The sequence below is a fragment of the Melanotaenia boesemani genome, chromosome 8 (assembly GCF_017639745.1).
Source record: "Melanotaenia boesemani isolate fMelBoe1 chromosome 8, fMelBoe1.pri, whole genome shotgun sequence".
NCBI lineage: Eukaryota > Metazoa > Chordata > Actinopteri > Atheriniformes > Melanotaeniidae > Melanotaenia > Melanotaenia boesemani.
Window position 1 is genome coordinate 6994239 of NC_055689.1, and position 22131 is coordinate 7016369.

General features: G+C 39.9%; 2 protein-coding genes and 1 long non-coding RNA gene across 6 annotated transcripts in view; 2 read left to right on the forward strand and 1 right to left on the reverse strand.

Moving 5' to 3' along the window:
* On the forward strand, positions 1 to 10737 carry LOC121643914. The gene is made up of 3 exons (XR_006011189.1): positions 1 to 80; positions 486 to 487; positions 10725 to 10737. It is a non-coding gene; the product is annotated as an uncharacterized LOC121643914 (long non-coding RNA).
* Positions 6372 to 14760, reverse strand: LOC121643896 (protein zyg-11 homolog). Of its 3 annotated transcripts, none has more exons than XM_041991494.1 (14): positions 14584 to 14760; positions 13926 to 14091; positions 12751 to 13355; positions 12409 to 12549; positions 9853 to 10029; positions 9653 to 9717; positions 8666 to 8765; positions 8399 to 8449; positions 7955 to 8116; positions 7806 to 7853; positions 7513 to 7713; positions 7373 to 7425; positions 6875 to 6972; positions 6372 to 6610 (listed from the first exon to the last, which is right to left on the reverse strand). In XM_041991494.1, exons 1-14 carry the CDS (start codon positions 14584 to 14586, stop codon positions 6441 to 6443), a joined length of 2040 nt encoding a protein of 679 aa, XP_041847428.1. In that variant the 5' UTR covers positions 14587 to 14760; the 3' UTR covers positions 6372 to 6440. The 3 variants fall into 3 exon arrangements, with proteins under 3 accessions (XP_041847428.1, XP_041847426.1, XP_041847427.1); XM_041991492.1 differs by having other exon boundaries at positions 12751 to 13541; XM_041991493.1 differs by lacking the exon at positions 14584 to 14760 and adding an exon at positions 14407 to 14461 and having other exon boundaries at positions 12751 to 13541.
* LOC121643901 (angiopoietin-related protein 1-like) overlaps positions 14024 to 22131 on the forward strand; it is a 20790-nt gene continuing 12682 nt past the window's right edge. The window contains exons 1-3 of one of the 2 annotated variants that reach the window (XM_041991502.1): positions 14024 to 14110; positions 17264 to 17576; positions 20547 to 20551. The gene's annotated coding sequence lies outside the window, so the exon portion shown is untranslated. The remainder of the gene's footprint in view (positions 14111 to 17263; positions 17577 to 20546; positions 20552 to 22131) is intronic. The other variant, XM_041991501.1, reaches the window with a different exon arrangement.

Consider the following 22131-nt stretch of genomic DNA (forward strand, 5'->3'; position numbering starts at 1 on the left):
TCAGATTCAAATTGAATGATTCAAATTCAAATATAAAGAATTCAGATTCGCTCCCTAGTGGCACAAAGTTTATCCCATATGTATCCCACTGTAGCTATATATCAAAACAAGTTTTACTTTTACATTTAATTAAATTCTTTAAGTAATGGTGCTTTTCTTAGATAAAGTCAATTATGCTACTCCCATGTCTTCATGCTATTTATAAAGCTGCAGCAAGCAGCCCATTATCTTTTAAGAAGCATAAAACTATGCTAGAAGCTAACATCAAAACTAGCTTCATCAAAAGGAAACAAAATTATTCGTAACAGCACTTTTCAGTCTATGTGTATGGCTGCTGTAAAAATATGTTTTAAAATGTGGTTATAGATGTTTTTTTTTTATAAAAAGAAACCCATCTATAACATGCAAGGAGGGGACAAACCAGAGTTGGCATTAAAAAATATAGTTATTTTACAGTCACTATACAAATAACAAGAAATGCCAAGCAGTCTATGCTGGATTTATCACTGTAAAAAGCATGTTTTAAGCTTTCATTAGTTAGAGTCCTTGTACCATACTGTACCATACTTTCATGAGTCCTATTGGACCAGAATTTTGCATTTTGAGACACAAGTGAGCACTACAGAGACCTGCAGGACAGTTGGTCTAGAGGACCTGAGTTGGGGATCCCTGTATTAGGCAATTAGCAAAAATAAATATCCTGTCATCTCAGTTTAGGATCTTGTTTCTGCCAAATAAATTGGGTGGCTTTCTGCCCTCTGGCTGTGCATGCACCTCTGTTATGATGTTGCATGAAAACCTGGGGTTAGCGAAGAGCAGGAATACTCATATTTGATATTCAAATATTTGTGACAACAATCCTGTTACTGAACTGTTACAAAACAAAGCAAATATATTTATTGCCTAAAATGTTCAAGATGGTTGCTCAGACAGGATAAATCTTGAGAATGTATATTTGTTTCCATTTGTATGTGTCCCATCAAACTGGATTTGTTGTTAGGATGCAGTCTAGGACAGAAACGAACCCAGCTGGCAATGGTCACATCAGTAGCACAGCTGTGGCTGTGTGCCAGTTCAGTGAATAGACAAGGAATTGCAAACAGCTATTGGATTCAAAGGCTCCTGCAGCCCTATTTCCTGCCTGTGGGTGTTAAAACTCATACGTTTGCTCCATTGTGTGCATCAACTGAGCTGAAGGCAGACTGGCCACTTTAAAATGCCCGCAGATGGGAGATGTGACATCAAGTAACAGTGGCTCTAACCGACCATAATAGCCTGCTGACACATTTAATAAAAAACGCTCACAAACACACATTTGTTTTTATGTTACTATGGGGACACTTGATTGACACAACACAGCCCACAGCTTCTTATTCTAATCATAGTCATCATAATGGATTGCCTTACTCTAACCCTTTCCTCTAAATCTAACTCCTAAAACACAGTCTTAACCCCCATAAAAATTATTTTGAGGCAGTGATGAGACAAATTTTCGATCCCCATGTTAACAGGAGGTCCTCATCATTGGGTATCCTGCCCATTTCTAGTCCCCACCACGACATAAAAACACACACACACACACATAGTGAACAGGAAAAATGCGTCTATTAGTGAAGCAGTGAAATGATGTACACCAAAATAAGAGATGAGGGATACATTCAAGCAACTGCTGCTTGGAAACTGGGTTTGTCAGTTTCAATTATTTCATAGAAATTTCATCATTAATCTCCACCTCATATGGATGACAGCACAAAATTACAGTTAGCAGACTCCATCCTCCCATACAGCCAGTCAACTGGGACATTATTTTCTCTAAAACTAGAACAAACAGTAAACGCTTGCACCTTACATCATACTGAGGTGAATATGCTTGCCTGTATAAACAGCAAGTGTGTAATGTTTCCTGTTTTCTACCCTCATTTGTCATTAAGTTTAGTTTGAGTGTGTGTAAGAAAATAAAGAGTGAAAAGAATGAGCACAAAGGCAGCTGGAACATTTTCTTGTTCAGATTTCTCCATTTATTCCCTTACTTTCTCCACTGTAATCACACTGCATTACCATCAGATATTTGTTTTCTACAACTGAAATTACACTATCACATACTGTATGTTTTCCTATTAAACTACTTATAACATGGCTGTTGATTGATGGTTAAGAGTAAAGCCCTGCATGAGGCAGAGGGCAGGATAGTCTGCTTTAACATATCTGCACGCAGGCTCAGAGGCCTGCCATCTCTGTATCCTTCCCCAGCAATAAAAAGGTCATTTAAGAGGAGATGGTGTGTCCTTTTGTGCATAACAGTGCCTGGAGAAGTGTTTTTTCTTTTTTTTTTTTCTTGTCTCTCAGTTTCTCCTCCTGCTCTTCTGCTCTTTGAATGTGTTTTTCCTTCTTTTACTGTTTAGAAGGTTAGCTGGTGCCTAATTGTCTTCCAAATAAATAGAAAAAAAACAAAAAAAAACCTACACTGACACACATATGCACTGCAGGAACTCCTGCATGCAAGTGAAAAGGCACACACACACACACAAACACACACACACACACACATTCAGAGCTGGAGATTTGTGCCGTTGTGCATTAGTGTATTCTGGAAACCCAGACCAGTTCACTGTTGTTTTAATCCCGTAGAGCTGGCTGCACAAGTGAGATAACGAGATGCTCATTCGCACTAAGCTCCTACTCAAAAACAGCACAATGATATTTCAAACTGAGACAGTGAATTTGCAAGTTGGTCTGGTGGTATTTTTGCACAAGCATTTGTGCAGCATGACAGGGGCTTTCAGTTTCCTTTGACCCACCCTATTCCTCTTATCTCCAGCATGTTTCTCTTTATTCCTTCCTTGCTTTATTTACCCCCCTCCCTTTCTCTATTTCTAGTCATTAGTGCTATTTTTGCACCTGTAATTTTCCTTTAGTCATGTTTATATTTAGCTGTTTTCCAGTCTCTGTCTCTCTAACAGAATAGTTTGGCATTATTATCTGATTATACAGTTTCTTGCTAAGCTTGAACAGATTTCCACCAGGCCTCAGCCAGGGAGCGATTATCTAATATGTGATGGGTTTGATATAATGAGACCAGAGAAGTGCCACTAAGGCATGTCACTCAATGCTGTTTCCTTTGTCTGTCCAGTTGCATTCAAAGGTAAAATGGTCTGCATTTGTATAGTGCCTTTGAATCTTGTTTACTATTTATTGTAGTGTATCCATTCTACACACTCACGGATCTCTTTATCAGGCACACCTATTTCAATTACTTAACACAAATATCTAAGTAGCCAATCACATGGCAGCAACTTAAAACATTTAGTGATGTTGACATGGTCAAGATGATTTGCTGAAGTTCTGAGCATCAGAAAGAAGAGTAAAAAGGATTTAAGTGACTTTCAATGTGGTGTGGTTGTGGGTGGTCTTCTCAGGAGTGGACTTTATCTGAAACAACTGATCTACTTAGATTTACACACACAACCGTCTCTATGGTTTACTAGGGTTTGTCTGAAAAAGAAAATATTCAGTTGTCCGGATCAAAATGTCTTGTTGATGTCTTGTTGATGGACAGACTGGTTGGGGATGATAGAAAGGCAACAGGAAGTCAAAAAGGCACTAGTTCCTACCAAGGTCTGCAAAATAGCATCTCTGAACACACCACACGTCCAACCTTGAAGCAGATGGGCTACAGCAGCAGAAGACCACACCGGGTGCCTCCTGTCAGCTAAGAACAGGAAACTGAGGCTAAAATTCACACAGACTCACCAGAAAAAAAAACATTGTCTGGTCTGATGAGTCTCCATTTCAGCTCCACATTCAGATGGTAGTCTCAGAATTAGGTGGAAACAACATAAAGACATGGATCCTGCCTTTAATCAATGGTTCACACAGGTGGGGGTGTAATGGTGTGGGGAATATTTTCTTCACAGCCTTAGAAACAATTGAGCATAATTTTAACACCACAGCCTACCTGAGTATTGTTGCTGACCATGTCCATCCCTTTATGACCACAGTGGAGCATCTTCTGATGCTACTTCCAGCAGGATAATGCACCATGTCACAAAGCTCAGATCATCTCCACCTGCTTTCTAGAACATGAAAATGAGTTCACTGGACTCCAACGGCCTCCACAGTCACCAGATCTCAGTCCAGTAGAGCAGCTTTGGGATGTGGTGGAACGGGAGATTCTCATCATGGATGCAGCCGACAAACCTGCAGCAACTGTGTGATGCTGACATGTCAATATGGAGAAAAACCTCTGAGGAAGGTTTCCAACACCTTGTTTAATCTATGACATAAAGAATTAAGGCAGTTCTGAAGGTAAAGGAGGGGCAAACCTGGTACTAATAAAGAATTAAGTGTACCTAATAAAGTGGCCAGTGAGTATATATATTGCCCTTTTTATTTCCAATTTCATATCAGTCCAAGGCAACAAAGGCCTGGAGACCAAACCACCAAACTCCAATTGGAGAAAGACCATTCTACGCACCAAGCCATGATCATCCTAAACACACTTAATAACAGCCAGACAATGCGTGCAAAAATCTCCCCAGCAGCTTTAGGAACAACTCACAGAAGTACAGAGTCCCCATCCAGCAACCAACCAGACCCAAATGATCCTCTGCCAACAGCCTGGCGCCAGACACCACAGAATATCTGCAGAGTCCTCACGTGATTATTGAACTGAACTTGGGGAATCTGCAGTTACATGCATCTGGTTTTACTGTTGTGACTGACTGGTTTACAAACAGTAGACTACTCCAGGCAAAACCAAAACAGTCCATCACATAACCTTGCAAACCGTTGATTGTGATGTTTCACTTTAGATTTTATAAGTTGGTTTCCAATGCTCCAGTTTGTGCAAAACTACTATTACAAACTGCATAAAGTCGCTTTTTCACCCATTTCCTCATGTCTTAAAGATAGATAAGCACAACCTTAAATATTGAATCTAAACTGTCCCTACAATTCTTTCCTTCTTTGGATTACTTCCTTTGTCCTCTTGATAATGCTGCTCTCATGTGTCACTTCAATATTGATCAGTTCTGTGAACCAAATGTAGAAACGTAAAACTCAATTACCACAGTGCACCCAACTCGACTCCAATGCCTTCTTTTCCATGTATTCAGGAGAGATCAGTGTAGAGTTCCCATACAATATTTATGGTAATAGCATGTTTATTTAAACATGGTAAAAGTACACATGCTACATCACCATGCTGCATGCAGGGCCCATGTAAAACAGAGTTGCTTTCCCACACTTCGCCAGGTAATAGTACACCATGTTTTCTACAGGGTACTTGACCTTTAATCCTACCGGACTGTCTTATGTCTAGTGGGTGAGCCGGTGTTAACTGCTGACCCTTGACCAGACTCGGCAGCTTTTAGATTTGTTGAGGAAATGATAAACCTGGGTGAATCACAAGCATGACAAGGAGTAATCTATTTTATAGACCCCCTTTAAATTCCCTCAAGGGATTTGAAACAAACAAAAAAAAAAAAAAAAAAAAAAAGAAGGGGTGTGCCAAGGGGATTTGAAACTCAAAAGTTTAAGATGGCGGTGCAACTCAAATATTTATGTCAGCTTGTTAATCCAGTTTTCAAAAGGATTTATAAATAGGCTTACTTATAATAGACACTCTGGAGCAGTTCTGTCTTCCAGCTGCATTACATAAAATATAATGGATTCTGCATGTAGGATACCAGATTGTGGGGTGGTGGTGGTGGTGAAAGAAGGAGAGGAGAGAGAAAAGAGTGGAGTGGGTACATATTTTTCAGCTTCATGCTCATTTCCCTTTAATAACACATGGTTTTTAGTCTATATGCTTAAAAGTCTGAATAATTTACACAAACATATTCAGCGCTTACCAGACCCAGAGCTACAATACTAAAGTGCCCTCTAGTGGCAGGTGTTGGAACCTTACAAGAGTTATAACTAATTTTGGCCTCACAAACAACTGCCTATTAACCCTACAGAGCCCAACCTGACATATTTGATACATACAGTTTCTGAGTCTTTTTCATCACTTTATGGTATAAATCCTGTTGAACACAATCTGATACTTGTCCCCTAATAGATACCAGGAAGCAGAATATTACACTATAATAATTTTGACACATCACATGGTAATACATGGTAAATATCTATTTAAACAAATTTTTTGTTACATTTTGTTAAAGGGGGCCAAATAAAGACCTCATATAAAACAAAATTTACTTTTCTTACCATTTTTCCATTGGTCATGCCTTAAAAGGTTAAGAATAATATGTTTCAAGCTAAATCAACATATTACTCACATAAAGAATATTCTGTACATAGTACATAACCTATTCTACTAACATAAATTCGAAATATCTGCAGTTTTACTGCTGCATCTGCTTAATCTGCAGCTGTATGTTTAGCACATTTGACAAAGAGTTAAATAAAAACATTAAATCAAATAAAATGAACTTTTGTCAAGATTTATGAGGCTCTGTTGCTCCTGAGCAACTCCGCTGCTCTTCCACCATAGACAGGATGCTGCCTGATAGCCCTTTAATGTCGCTGTGTGTGTCAGGGTGTGCAGCCAAAGCTTTCAGCAGTTCAGTCAGGCCCTCCTTCTCCAGCATGCTGCTGTAATGTGAAACTGGAGGATGGAGAAGAGATAAAGTGATAATTCCAAACCCACACATGCCCTCACTGCTAATAGACCAGACAAAGATCAGACCATGAGAAACTATGCAACATTAATGTACATAAATGCATTAAAATATATAAGACAGAGTTGTAGTCTGCTCAGTTTTACATGAAAATGGTTTTAAGACTGACGTGAAAGACAAACAGCGAGCTGTAGATCCACTTAATAGCCACACTGCTCCTGGGTCTCCACTGAATTGTTTGAATGTCTTACTGTTTTGACTGCAGACCAGATGTATGGCCCATACTGCCCACAGCTGCACTCCTGAAGCCTGGCGGGGTTGAAGCAGAGGGCAAAATGGACGGAATGACCTGGAATGAAAGCATCACAAAACAAATGAGACAACGAAACATTTAATGAGGACAAAAGTGCAAATTTACATTCAGGACCTTTTGTTTGAACCAGATGGCCATTTTCTACAACATCGGCATAATTATTGCTCACAGAAAACAACTGAATATAGCCAAGCATCTTTCTCTTGCCATTATATTATTTCTCTTTTTCTCTTCAGCAGATATCCAGATGAACAGTGGCATTTATTAGATATATTAAATCAGCATAAACCGTGAAAAATGTTACGTAAGAGCTGTGGAGAGACCACAGGATAAATAATTGATGGGAAACATTTTAATAAAGGGTTATGCAACATGTAGCTGGCATTTAAAGCCAGAGAGAATGAGCAAAAGCATTGCAGATAACGCTTCCTCTCACCGGTAAGACACCATTTCTCTCTCGAGATGGGTCCATGTTTTTATCGACTCATGCTGCAAAGACAAAAAAAGGCCCATTTGAAGGAGCAGCGGGTGGATTTTATTGTCTATTATAAGACCATAAGCAGTCAAAACACACACCAGCTGCTTCAGCACAGTGGTGAGCAGGTCATCGTCCAGAGTCCAGGCCTCTGCCCTGGATGCAAGCTGTGCCAGAATCCCTCCTGCAAAGTAACGGACTCCCACCTCCACATGGGAGTCCTGCAGGAGACTGAGGATGTGCTCCATAAGATCCTCATCCATCATATCAGCCTGCAGCTCCTCCACCTCTGCTATGTTGTTCTACAGCACAGGAAGAAAGTCTATGTTTCTTTTGACATAATAAAAGTATAAAATACCTCTTAAAGCATCACATCTATGCACACTGCACTCACCAAAAGGCCGAGAACTTTCTGCTGAACAGTGGGTTCATTGTAGTAGGACTGCAAATGCAAAAAAAAACAGGAAAACTGTTTAGGTCACTACATGAGAGAATATTTCTGTAGTGATACATCTGTCATGCATTTTTTTTTTCGTTCCTAACCTCCAGAACCTCCTCGTACAGCTCCAAGCCCTGGCACTCGATAAAGTTGCGGGCTGCTGTGGGCATCTCATCTGTCAGGTTCCACAGAGCACTGAGGGCAAACTTCAGAGTGGAGTCCACAACTCCCACCATGGCTTTCTGCTGCACGATAGCCAGCAGCTGCTGTTAGACAGGAAAAACAGAGAGAAAACAAGGGAGAGGATGAGGAGGACAAGGAAAAATGAGCCAAAACAAGCTAACAAAAAGAGGTGACTGAAGAAATAAGAGATGGTATAGTGAGATGAAAAAGTGGTGTAATAGAGTCCCACTGACAACATACAGGTGGGTGAAAATAAATATTAGTGTAAAAGAGACTGGTAACTAGAGACACATCTGTGTTTATTCAGAGTTAATCTGGGGATGGAGTATTTTTTTAAATGAAACACGCTGAGTATGTTCATCTACCTTCATGAAAGAGACGTCTTTGCTGAGCTGTGCTGTCTCCTCTGTGGACAACTGCACATAAAGCAAACTGATGAGCTTTTCATTTAAATTATTCTCCTTGTTTCATCGCGTCATCACAGAAAAATTGTTCACATTTATCTTCACTTAACAGAAGCATTGAGTTGACTGTAGAAATAAGTGTCACAGAGATGCATTAGCTTTCAATAAGTGGGACTATGAGGTGCCATAGTATTGTACTAATGCACAGTAAGCGAGCAGAGTCTTAACCTTTGCCACCAAAATGGAGATGACAGCCACCGCCATCCTCTGGAGGGTCGGATCCTCGTGGCTGCTCAGCCAGTTAATAACCAGCACGGCTGCTAAATACCTGAATCATGATGACAGTGTGGGGAACACAAGACAGTAAAATATATGGCAGTAATGCACAGACTTAACTTTGGGGGAAATATAAGGTCAGGTTTTTACTGAAACCTTGAGACAAAGTACATAGAGTATTAGGCATATACATTTTCTTACTTGTATCTCCATATTTGAAAGTATACCAGCAAGTACAGGTACAAATCAGTACTCTGAAAATACAAGTCAAAACACTTCTTACTTGTAAAATTTACTTGTATTTCAGTCAATCAGACAACTCTCAAGTTGACAGCTAAAGCTTTAACTTAAAAATCCAGCACTGTAGTTTGGTTAGTCTCTGATTTTATTACTCCTCAAACATGTTTGCTTTTAATCAATTAAATATGGGAGTGAATGCTGAACAAATTTTTCTCTTTTAACTGGAGCCTGCAGGTGGCCGCTAAGGGGTGGCTGAGGGGCTCAAAACAAAAGCAGGCAATATGCAGTGATCATGGCAGCAGCAGAAATAGTGGCAGCAAGGGTGGAGCAAATGGCAAGGGATAAACAGAGCTCAAATTGGATGGGTAAGTTTGATCTATAGCATAGACATTTGAGGCAGATACCATGGGGAGCAGCACAGCAGTCGCAGGCGTCGCTATATTTTCTAACTAGTAAAATTTCCTTAATTTTCTGACTTGCAGAATTAATCCATTCTTGTAGATTTGATTTGTAACCTGTTGTTTTTGTTGCAATTTTAATATAGATATAACAGATCCAGAGTTATAAAACGTGTACAAGTTACAAACCTGGAGACACAAGTTACAAAACTTATGTTCGTATCCTGACTCTATAAAAAAACTTCTTTCTGCGGCTACATGGCTTAGCAGGTTTTATTACAACTGAAGGAAAATAACTAACTTGTCAAAAGGAACTTCCTGCAGGATGTAGTCACTGCAGAGCGCCAGCAGACAGTTTTTTTGCACCTGAAACAAAGAAGAAAATTTATAAATTGATTAAACATATCGGTTTAAGAAGCTGGTGTGTCCCATTGTGTGCTACATTTTGCTGCTGCATAACATAATATGATGGATCTGAAAGCTGAGACACTGTCTCCTGACCTGCTGGTGGTTTGGGAAGGTCTTCATGGTGTGCAACAGCTGGGTAACAGTGGAGCTGATTAGGCTGACGGGCATGGCTTCTGCCAGGTCCTGAGTGGTCAGGTTGAACACACACGCCGTGGCCACCAGATGGACATGTAGGGAGCTGGGGTGGCTCTGCATCGCACTCACCACCAACTACAGGAAATAACACATCCATGACATTATTACACATGCCTTGATTTGACACTGTCAGACCCAACTAGCTGTGCAGCTGAATCGTACTATCTATCTCTAAGGATGTAACTGCCTCACCACGTCCTGTCTCAGATCAATGCTAAGAACAGTAATTAGCACATCAGATCACAGGCCATTTGAACTGCAGCTGCGTTGTATGTTCAAAATAAGCTCAAACTGGTTAGAGATGCATTTAAATTACAGCCTCTCATTCTTTCAAAAGGTCAGCATGTCATCCTGCAGAGGAAGAAGAGGAAATACTGTCATTTTTGTATGTGAGCAATAATTTATAGGCTGATTATGTGCACACAATAAGGCACAGTCTCCTTTTGTTTAGAGGTTTCAGGGGTTTTCAAAGTCAATTCCAGAAAGCATCCCCTCTGATTATGATTATTCATAAACATGATTAGCAAATAAGCCAACATAACTACATTAGCTCTTTGACATATTCAGGCTGCACTAAACACAGTTTGTAATAAAGTATTTCCTTAATTAGTGGTAATCAGCTGGTAATCATGTAAAGAATCTTGTGATTTTCCACGTCCAGGATAAACGTCTCGTCATTCATGTTGGAAAAATAAACAAAAAAACACTGAGACCCCCGACCGATTAATGACGTAATGTTTACATGGTTCAGCGAGAGCAAATCTGCACAGGGGCTATTATTTTGAAAGATACCAGAAGTTTTTACACTGCTCCCGTGTCTGATTTCCTGTCTGCCCATATCTGAACGGCTGAGTTTGATGCATTCTGGGTATATGCTCCGTCAAAAATAGATTTGGCGCGTAAGTTTAGCGGAGAGCCGTGACAAGGCGCTTCTGGGAAGCTTCTGACACGTGTCACGGCGTGCCAGGTGTGGACCAAACCATTGACTGAAACAGCCACGAATAGCAGCGGAGGCTGCAGCGCAGCTGTTACGCGGCGCACACGCACCCGGTGAAAATGATGGGTGAGGATTGAATGGAGTCAGAGCTCCATCTAGTGGACAAACAGTGCAACAACATCATTCTGTACGACTCCAACATTTGACAACATTCACTGTTTTATGAGTAATTAAGACTATATGGGTGTTTAATGGGCAAAACTCTGGCTGATTATGATCATTTTGAAAAGGGCTAAAATAGGCCGATTTAATTGGCTAGCCAATCAATCGGCCAGGTTCTACCAGTCACCTTGAATTTCTTTCTATTTTGCATTTCACACATTTTCAATCCAGTCTTTAAAACTGTCCATTATTATAAGAATCTGTTTGTTAAGTAATTCAATGAATATGTCAATGCAAGCGTTAAAATAAGCACAAAGGATTTAAAGGTATTGTGGCGAAAGAGTTATTTTGAATTGTGTCGTTTAGATACAATTAAAGAAATAATAAAATAAAATGAAAAAAAAAAATGCTAAAGATGTCGCAGTTTGACAGATAGAAAATAATATTTCTGCACCAACAAGGTAATTCCCAAAAAGCTGAAAACTTGGCATATCTCAGCATTGGGTGCAGTGTGTCCTCAAAACATTTTAGCAAAACTGAAAAGTGGAGGACAAAATAAGTAGTGCCAGATTTTAAAAAATCTACAGGAACCATCATGTCCTGCAGTGTCCTGAGGCTGAGAAACAGCACTTTGCAACTTTTTTGTTGCATCGCTTTTCAGCAGTGGTGCCCAAATCCTGAGATCGGACCTGAGAGATGCATGGACCTTCAGTTAATCCATCTACTCTTCACTCAAGCTTTATCAGAAAAGATCTCTATGGAAGGGTGAACCAGGTACAAAAGCCTGAGAAATGCCGAATGATACAAGAACTGGACAGGAAATTAGTGGTAAGAGGTCTGATGGAGTAACAAATTCTTACCACAGTCTGGACCTCAACATTACTGAAGCGGTGTGGTATCACCTTGAAAGAAAATTGAACAAGCGTTTTCTCAGCTTTGGAAATTACTTTAAGCCTGGAGAACTATTTTTGAAAAAGACTTAAAGAAATGGCAAGGAAGTTTAGGTAATAGGGTTCAGACTGTGCTGAAGAATTGACTTTCAATTTTTTTAACTGTAAAAACTCTGTTTTGCCTGATATGTTGTATTTCCAGTTATGTTTCAGTAAATCACTTCACCTGCTTCTTGTTTGCCTGTCAGTATAAAAAGATGAGGTGTGTAACTGGCTTCATAATAATCATAATTCTATATTATATACAAAAAAATTGCATTTGTATATATTTGACAGCTACAACCTCAAATATTTTGGCATACTTGCCAAATATGTTTCTGCTAAATGAAACATATGAGTCACTCTGATTCATAAGTGCTGTGCTGCAAGAAAAATGCAGTGAGTTAGAAACTGAGGCCACAACACCTTCAGCATGTCTGGATGTGGTTTGTCAGCGTCAGTGGTTAGACTATAGAGATGGATGAGGGCCTCTCGTACGAAACACTCCCGCTCTCTGTACCTTCTGAGTGCCTCACACACCTGGTTCTCATTAGCCTCTCCGGTTACCTGAACACACACACACACAGAGAAGAATTAGAAAAACAGGAAATATAGTGACCATATTTAGTGAGCATACAAATGCAGCCTCACGTCTGAGATAAATGAGAAACTTTTGACAGAATCAAGCTCATATTTCATTCCAGAGCATTTTCTGATTTCTCAGATATCTCCAAAACCATATGCTTGATGACGGTAATATTTGCTTACTTTTAGGTTTTTCTGTGCGGAAAGGATTTGACAGGAGCTGAGACCAGTGGCTAGAAGGCCCAAAAAGATGAGATCACTCCTGGACTCCACAAACACTCTGATCGCAGCCTCACTGATTCTCTTCCTCCCTGATATGTCCAGAGAAACAAGAGAAGGCAGGATCTGAGGACTCCCCTCTAGAAGCTGCCGCAGTGTCTCATCTCCATCACTTCCGTCACTGTCATCGACGGCAAAGTGGTCATCTGAAAAATCCAAATGCTTTAGAGCATCAAGTTGGGTAAAGACAAAAAACAACCTAGCAGGCGACATGTCCAGCTGCCGCAGCCGGTGGGCAATTAAGGATCTCAGGCTGTTTTTGCACTCAAGGAGGGCGGTAAGCTTTGAGACGGCACTGCAGGAGATGTCCAGAGTCTCCAGGTGAGGGAGAGAACAAATATCCTCAAGGATAATATCTGTCAGGTCTGTGTTGGCAAGATGGAGCATCCTGAGGCCCTGCAGAGAGCTGAAGCCAACACTGGCATTTTCCAGAGAACCCCAGTCCAGACGTAAGCCATTGAGGGACAACCTCTGCAGACTAGTCCAACACTCTGGGCTAGAGGCCAGACCTGAGATGATGTTAGCACCAGTCAGACCCCCAGAGACCCAGGAGGCATCTAATTCCAGGAGCCGGTGAGGGCAGATAGCCAGGCAGAAAGCCTCAGCCGACACCGGACAGGAGCGGATGGAGGCTCTGCGCAGGCGGAGCTCTTTGGAGTTTCGGAAAATCCCAACAGTTGTGTCATTCAATATCCCTTGGGGGGGGGGGGGGGGGGGGGGGGGGGGGGGGGGTGGAGCACATAAGAAGATGTTGTTGGATAAAAAAAACATCACTTAATAATGTTTTACAAAATGAAATCTGTAACCTCTTGGTGTACTGTGAACTCAGAAATCATCTGATTATACGTTTACTAACTTTGGAATAAAAATAATATCTTGCAGTTCAATTAACTTTTGCAAAGACAGAACAATTAACCTCAAGTCATAGATGATTTACTTTAACTGTAACGGCAGGCTACAGTATGATTTCAGTCTGATTACTTTAATGACCTGAGTTTATATATATATATATATAATTTTAACTTGCCAAACAAAACCTCTTGCTTGGTAGCTGCAGTGATTTTAGTTTCCCTATGTACCTTTAGTTGTCATCTTGTGCAGCAGTTGGTCGGCCATCTCCTGAGGGAAGAGCGGGGACCAGATGAGGCTCATGGAGCCGTCTGCTCGAAGGCTGCACAAAACATCTAAACTGCTGCACACCTGAGCCAAGCAGAGGTCGCACAGTGCCTGGGGGCTCTCCACATCCTGCAGCACACATCACCAGGTAATCAGATGAGTCATGTTCTAACTGCACATTATGGAGTGGGAGTGAAAACATATGAATTCATCAAATCACCATTACTAGAAAAAAAAAGTTTTTGTATATTTATTTATTTGAGTAATTTGGCCTAAAAATCAGTATAAAACTTAACTTCAGATGTTCTTTTTAAACATGTTTGGAACAGTCTACATATAGACCCAGACAACGCTCTTCCTGGCTTCTTGCTCAGGGCTCAACAGATCTTCACTGACACGAGATCTCTAACACTGCAGGAGTCTAATTTTATCCACAGCACTTACTAAAGCCCGTTTAAATCACCTAATCCACGCGGTCTCTGTAGGGCAAAGTGGACAAAAGCAAATGTTCCTGTGGCTTGCTAAATAACTAGGCGCTTGTCACTGAGACAAAGAGCACGAAAATAAAGCATTAGCTAAATTTGCTGGGCAGGTAGGAGGGGGGTGTGGGGTCAAACTCACCATGCTGGAAAAAAAGGTCGATATCAAAATAATAAGTTTAGAAAAAGAAAAAACAACAGTGGCGCGTCGTTCAGTAACTTTTTAAACAAAGAGACTTCATTTTTGTTATATTTATATATCGATTTACTCTTTGTAGGTGAACGGAAAATAATAAAACTGTTCCTGTGTTTTGATAAGAGTCGCTGTTGGAGCTCGCGAGTCGCAACTGTCACTGCGACGCCTGCTATTGGCCAGGTTGTGTGACGTCACTAACGATTCCCGTCTTGTTGATCAACTGTCAACAGTCGCCTGTTGGTTCATATTTTGACCATTTTCAGAGAAATATGTTTTTTTCCAACCGTTATTTTTATTTATTTATTTATTGTTAAATCGCCTAACAATCATTATTCAAGCATTAAAAGCTCCCAAACTCAAATTATGAGCAAATGCTGTGTTTACACATGACCGATGAATTAGCAAAAAAAACAATTTTTAAACTAAATTTTTTGGCACCAGTGTTGCCAGGTTTGCTTAAAATAAGCACAGTTCGTTTAGAATCCACCTCTGTTTTTCTTTCAGAATAAAATGTTAAAAGCAAAATTTGTTTAGTTTGTCCTTTTCAGGACTCCTCTGACAGTCAAATGTAAAAAAAAAAATGCTGCTGAGGGCTTTGTTTGGCTAGTTCCTACAGGTTGCATACAAGAAGGTACTAAATGGTCAAAAGTTTCACCACTTGCAATAGTCTGAGTGATGAAGACAGAAGGTGGCTTTTAATTAACATTACAGATAGTATATTTGTGCCTCAGGGTGAAATTTTGTCTGTTACAGCACAAAAGGCCGAAAAAAAATTCCACAATCGTGGAGAAAAAACCCCAGAATATTTTAAAAAGATAGTAATAAGAATAAACCGTAGTTGCTCAGTGGGGAAACCGCTTTGTTGCACCAGTACAGGTGCAGTAAGCAGAAGCACACAGGTGATATAAAAAAGAACACACACAAATAATAAGTAATAACATGTACAGTATATGATCTGACAGGGTGAGTATGAACAATATGCACATAAACATGTATATAAATATGTAAACACAATTTGTATGTGTTCATTGTAAAGTCTGACAGGTGCAGGGAGGAAACACCTGCGGTATCTCTCATTCACACAGTGAGGACAACAATGAACTAATAAAATGCTGTAAAAGCTGTTACAGAGCTGTTACTAACTCTAACAGGTTTTTATTATTTTGCCCACAATGACTAGGTCAGTTGTTTACTGTCATAGTGATTACACATTTATATATTAAATAAAATTTTTGTTCAAGAAAGTTAAAGGTAATTTGAAACTAATACAAAGATCAAACTAGTTTGGAATATTTCCTTAGGTCTAAAATAAAGAAATGTGATATCAGATTTTAGGTTCTTGAAATGTTTATACAACTGGTTGTTTTATCAACCTGGTTGCTTGTTTCTGCCATAAGATCTGGCAACACTGGCACTTTACTTGTAAACCTCCCACAAAGACACAAATAGTAGCTTCTTGTTGCAGCACCAAATAAACGCTGAAGATAACGCAGATATTTTTGCACCAACCAGGTGAATCCAAAATCTCAAAAATCCTGCACTCTGTAAAGGTGAAATTAGGTAGTAAAGTGGTTTAGCCACAAGGAGGGGCTCACAGAAAGAGATAAAGTTTGATTCTATTCCAATGTGAGAATCTCATTTCATCATCGTGAAAAGCAAAATTCTGAAGAATTAATCCATAAAACACACAAACCCAAACTCTATTCTAGCCATACATGACAGATTTATAAACTTACAGTAGTGGCATATAAAGACTAAGGGTGAGCAAAATCCAAATGAGGCACTTTACTCAATTGAATTTGCACTACATGGGATGGGAAAGGAAATTTGTTTGGGTAAAATGACACCAGGGCACAATAAAGCAAGTGAATGGGTCTATGGGAACAACTTCACCACTTATAAAAAAACAAATGGGGATTTTTGATACTGAACCTCTTGAGGTGAAGAAATGTTTTCTTTTCAGCGCTCGTTGGATGTAATTTTTTTTCTCCCTTGTTCCTATATTTAAGATATTACTTAAATTGGGTCTGTATGCTACATAACTGGCCACCACAGACACATCCCCTCTCGCATGTATGCGTCATGCACAAGAACCCACGTAGTGAAATCCTTTTTCATCATGAACGTCCTATGTTGATGCTCACAAGCAAATCTATTCTCCCACATGCACAAGTATGTCTCCCCACACACAGAATCTCCCCCAAGCTTCAAAGCCTGTGCTTCCTCCTCAGTCCAAAACATTTAGCTGAGGGGCGTTCTTTTTGTCAGCAAAGCCCTGTGCATATTGTCCTCGAAACCAAATAAACACAGCTGCCAACAGCTTTAGGATTGCTGAGAGACACACACATCCCTCATGTGGAGTAAACACTCTCATCCAAAACAGGCCTGCTATTATTGTGCAAAAGCTGCATGATCGACAAAATCACTGTCAATAGATTAGAGCTGATAGAAAATAGATTTATTAGGAGTGATAAATACGAGTGTAGTCTAGTGAGACATGTTGCATGAGTCGGAGGCAAACTATCATTGTAAACAAGCGTGAAAAGCAGTCGAAGACTGATTTGGGGTGTTAATGTCTTTCTCACTTAGTGTCTCCCAGCTGCATTCATCACTTTTTTGTTTACAGTGAACTCTTCCATCTTCTCCTCCTAAACTTTACATGACATCAGAGGAGGAAGGCAGGGCCAAGTTTAGCCTCTACTGGAGCTAAAGGAAAAATCTCACCATCGGCCTTCCTCCTTCTACATGGACCACCCTCCACAGCACTCTGCAAGTGGTCTGCTTTTGCTGGTGCCGCAGCTTTGAGTGCAGACCTTCGCTCTCAATGAGAGTAAAGTCAGAGGAAGACTGAATGAGTGGATGAGAATGGAGGGCATGAGCCTGCAGTGGAAACTGTACTGAGACAACGATCTTACTCCTGGCTGGACTCACTGACACAGGTGAGATTTCTGCTTATAGTTAAATCTTTGATCAGCTTTGCTATTAAACTGATATCCAGCAGATTAGAGTTGCACAGTAGCAGGGACTTATTTTTAACTTTTCCACACCATGATATTATACTTTTAATTCATTGTATTCATCTGTATAAATAAAATGTTCAGTCCATAACTGTGTGCTTTCAAGGTCTAATATTAGTACTTTTACTCAAATAAAGGATGCAAATAATTCCTCCAACACTATCGATGACAGTATATTTGATGGTTTTCCACTTTTTTTATACGTTATAAACCAGAATTTTCCAAGAGGAGGGGGCTGTAGACATCTGCAGCTCTTCATGAAGAACTGTAGATTAAATTTTCTAACATGTAGTGAGTCTTATGCAAACATCTTGATAATATTCACTCTATATAAAGATCAACTAATGAGCCTCAACAGAACAAATTGTGAGCACAGAGCTTAAATTCTACCCAAAGCAATAACATTCACTAGAAAAAGTAAAGTGTGACATTTATTCTATCTACTCTGCATTTTGGAATAATTGATTAGCTTTTGAGCTGTTTAATGTAAAAGGGAATCTTTAGACAGATGGAGCTGAGTTTGAGTCAGGGAACTGGCTGGCAGTGTAGGCTGGGAAAACCAGCCACCACAAAGTTTACCTGTCTGGTCTAAGGGTTGAATGAACATAAAAGAAGTGTCAGATGGCTCTGAGCAAAAAAAAAAACAAAAAAAAGATTACCTCTTAATAAGTCCTCAGAAAAATGGCCACTAAGTCGCTGCCTTGATGAAGACCAGTATGGTGAGAATGAAAGAGAAAAACCTGGTGGTAATAACTGCAAATGATGAGATCTACAGGCCTGGCTGAGGAGCCTCTATGTAAACAGTGTCACTCCTGTCAAGGCCTGTGAGATTCATATCGTGAGGCTGGAGTCGTGCAGTCTTGCCAGTTGCCGAGACCGAGCTATTGAAGGGGGGATGACCTGTGATTACAGAAAAGTGGGGGAAAGAGCTTTATGGCTAATAATATCTGACTGACAGTGCCGTGGTGTTACTGAGCTGCGACACATGGCCCCTTTTCCTTTAAGTGCCTTTTCCTGTGCCCTTATATAGCTTATGATTAATGATTAAATCAAGCTACAGCTCTTTTCATACTGGAAAACTATTCTGGACAAAGCTGTGTTGTTGAAAGACAGTCATTAAAAACTTTTGTTGGCTCAAATGCTTTCTATCAATCACTGAACTTCATGAAAACAAAAAATTCCCCCTGAGGCAAGCATGTTTTTTTTTTTTTCTTTCGTATTTTTTTTCTGTGACAAATGATACAAGGGTCCTATTCTGCTACTGCAGCAGTTTGAGTTATTTTAATCCTCTGGGATATTTTCCATTAACTGTGGACAGGACTCTTTGGTGAAGCTAAATGCCAAGATGAGACCACAGAAATAATTTAAAGCCCCAGCTGTCTCTGCCTTGAAATAGCTTGATTGTGCTTCCTTGGCATTCTGGTAAAATCCTTAGTGGATTTGTCTAAAAGCGCATCAGTGTGAAGTGGGTCACATCATGTGCCCGTCAGAAGTGTTAGATGAAGGTTGCTAAACCTCCTTGGTCACATCCAACACCCTGCCTTCTGGTTGAATTTGCCCCGGATGTCAAAATCAGCCCGAGCTGGCTCGCCACTCACGCTTCAGGGTCAAGCCATGCCATTGAGTATAGAAAAGGGTTATTTAATTTAGCATGCACCCTACCCTGCTTCATTCTTTGTGCTGTCAAAACCAATAAGCTCAAAACACAGGCTTTCTTTCCCAAAATAGACTCCAGAAACATTACTCATAAAGCAGGGATCCCTGTTCCACTCGCTGGTCCTTAAACACATTAATTTCTCTCATTCATCACTAAATCTAAAGAAATGAAAACATTTTCTTTCGTTTTTCAATAACAAATCTGTATTTGGGGAGGAAAAGAGGATTTTAAACGATACAACACATGTTCAGAATGTAATGTGTTGCCATCAGGAGGAAGATTTGGGATGTAATCTGCAAAATGAACCAGTAGAAGAGCTCATTCCTTCCATCGGCCTTTTAAGATATGAAATATTTAATCATTTATGATCAGCTGTGATCATGTAACAGTCATCTTTGAGGATCTTTGTCTTCTTTTCTTTAATGATGGTGTATATTGATGCTACTACGAGTGTGGTATGATTCAGCTGTTTAGCCCAAGACAATTTTCAAGAAAATCCTTCCCAAAACATGCCTATGCACATTTTTGAAACTGTTAATCACACACAATCATCTCTGGGTTTTACAGAAAAAGAGAAAATATCCAGTGAGCAGCAGTTGTCTGGACTAAAATGTCTTGTTGATGTCAGAAGTCAGAGGAGAATGGACTGGTTAGAGATGATAGAAAGACAACAGGAACTGAAATAACCACTGGTTACAACCAAGGTATGCAGAATAATATCTCTGAATCGAACCTTAAAGCAGATGGGCTACAGCAGCAGAAGACCACACCAGGTGCCTCCTGTCTGCTAAGAACAGAAAACTGAGGCTACAGTTCACACAGACTCACCAACACTGGACAGTAGAAGACAGATTATGTTACCTGGTCTGATGAAATGATTCATATCAGCTTTACAGTCACATCAGAATTTGGTGGAAACACCATGAAAGCATGGATCCAACCTGCCTTGTAACGGTTTAGGCTGCTGCTGGTGTAATGGTGTGTATGATATTAACTTGGCACACTTTGGACCCTTGGCACCATAGCCCCAACCCAGCATCACATAGTTTAATCTCCACAGCCTACCTGGGTATTGTTACTGACCATGTCCATCCCTTTATGACCACAGTGTAGCATCTTCTGATACTACTTCCAGCAGGATAATGCTCCATGTCACAAAGCTCAGATCATCTCCAACTGCTGTCTAGAACATGACAATGAGTTCCCTGTCCTCTAGTGGCCTCCACAGTCACCAGATCTCAGTCCAATAGAGCAGCTTTGGGATGTGGTGGAACGGGAGATTCTCATCATAGACGTGCAGCAGCTGTGTGATGCTGTCATGTCAATATAGAGCAAAATCTTCAAGGAATTTTTCCAACACCTTGTTGAATCCATGACACCAAGAACTGAATAAGTTCTGAGGACAAAAGAGGGTCCAACTTGTTTCAAGCAAGGTGGATCTATGTAAGTGGTCGGTGAGTGCATGCAGAGATGGATTATAATTTTGTTCAAAGAAAACAAGCCCTGATTTTATTTTTAACCCTAGCTAAGTAATGTTACAGCCTAAAACCAACCAGGATATGATCAAGTTGTGTTAACATGCAACCACAGCAGCCTGTAAAATAAAGATAAAAGGTTTGCATTGTAAAAACACAACATTTTAGCTCAAATCGTGATCGCTCATTCAATAGTTAATATTGTTTAATGTGTCTGTCTAAACCCAAGTAACAAGCAGGAAAAGGGCTGTGCCACAGCTGCAATACCATTTTTTACACCACTTGTACCCATCAGAAACTTCAACTGGATTTCTATTAAATTATACATTCAGTGCCATTTCACACCACATCATTTCAATTATCTCTGGAATATCTTATTTTTAGTGAAAGCTTCTGTTAGACTGGAAAATCTGAGCCATGAGGGCTACAGAAATATTAAAAACAGATCTCAACACTTGCACAGACAGGGACATCTGATACAACTGTGGTGAGGAACATAATGAAATAGAACCCATCAAGGAATGTATTGAAAACATGAGTTAAGATAACACATTTGTGGCAGTTGGGTGTTATTCCACCACAAACGTAGCAGAAGACAGCTCTTGCCAAGGGCAGGACTCTTCTGCAGGACTTGACATGTGAAACAAGCTGTGCATGTGTCAAGGTCTGCTTCTCTTCACTTTACATTGTAATGCTCACATACTTCTTTATTAAGCAGGATTCTTTTTTTATTTTCTTTTTTTTTTTTTTAGTTTTTGCTAGCAGCTCTTTCCTGTATCGTCTTAACAGATGCTCTCTGAGTGAGTTTTGCAGGCACAGTGATTTAAGGGGATTAAATTGGACTAGAGAGAAAAATTTCGCAATAATGTAGTTTTCTAGTAGCGCATATAGTTGGAGAGAATAAAATACAAAATGGGTGACAAAAGCTAGCTTAAAATATGTTAGCAATTAGCTAGATCTTTTAGCTTCAGGGCATCTTAGTATTGATTGTCCAATCCTCTCAAGCTCTTTTGGGATGGAGAATTATTCCAAATATTTCCTGTTTGTCATAATTTAGGCTTAAATCTAAAACAGCTGTTTGATTGGGTTTATAGATATGAATACAGTGAAAGCCATAGGAAATCATTTTTGTAATATGCGTACTAATCAAACCATTTAGGGAACTCTGATGTCTTACAGATGGTGTCTTTTTGTCATGGATAGAGATCAAACCCATCAGATTAGAAATGTTTCATCTCTGAATAAATCTGAGCATTCAGAACAATTTTGCTTTAAATTGCAGGGACTCAAAGCAGAGAAGTGGAACCAAACCATATTAAATGTAAAACAGATCCACCGGGAGTCA

Bases quoted from the DNA above. Each gene is read 5' to 3' on its own strand.
- LOC121643896 (XM_041991492.1), bottom strand. The intron at 12,550-12,750 runs GTAAGCAAATAT...GTGTGTGTTCAG, and splicing joins CCGCACAGAAAAACCTAAAA to GTAACCGGAGAGGCTAATGA. The intron at 7,426-7,512 runs GTGTGTGTTTTG...TTGTCTTTGCAG, and splicing joins CCACTGTGCTGAAGCAGCTG to CATGAGTCGATAAAAACATG.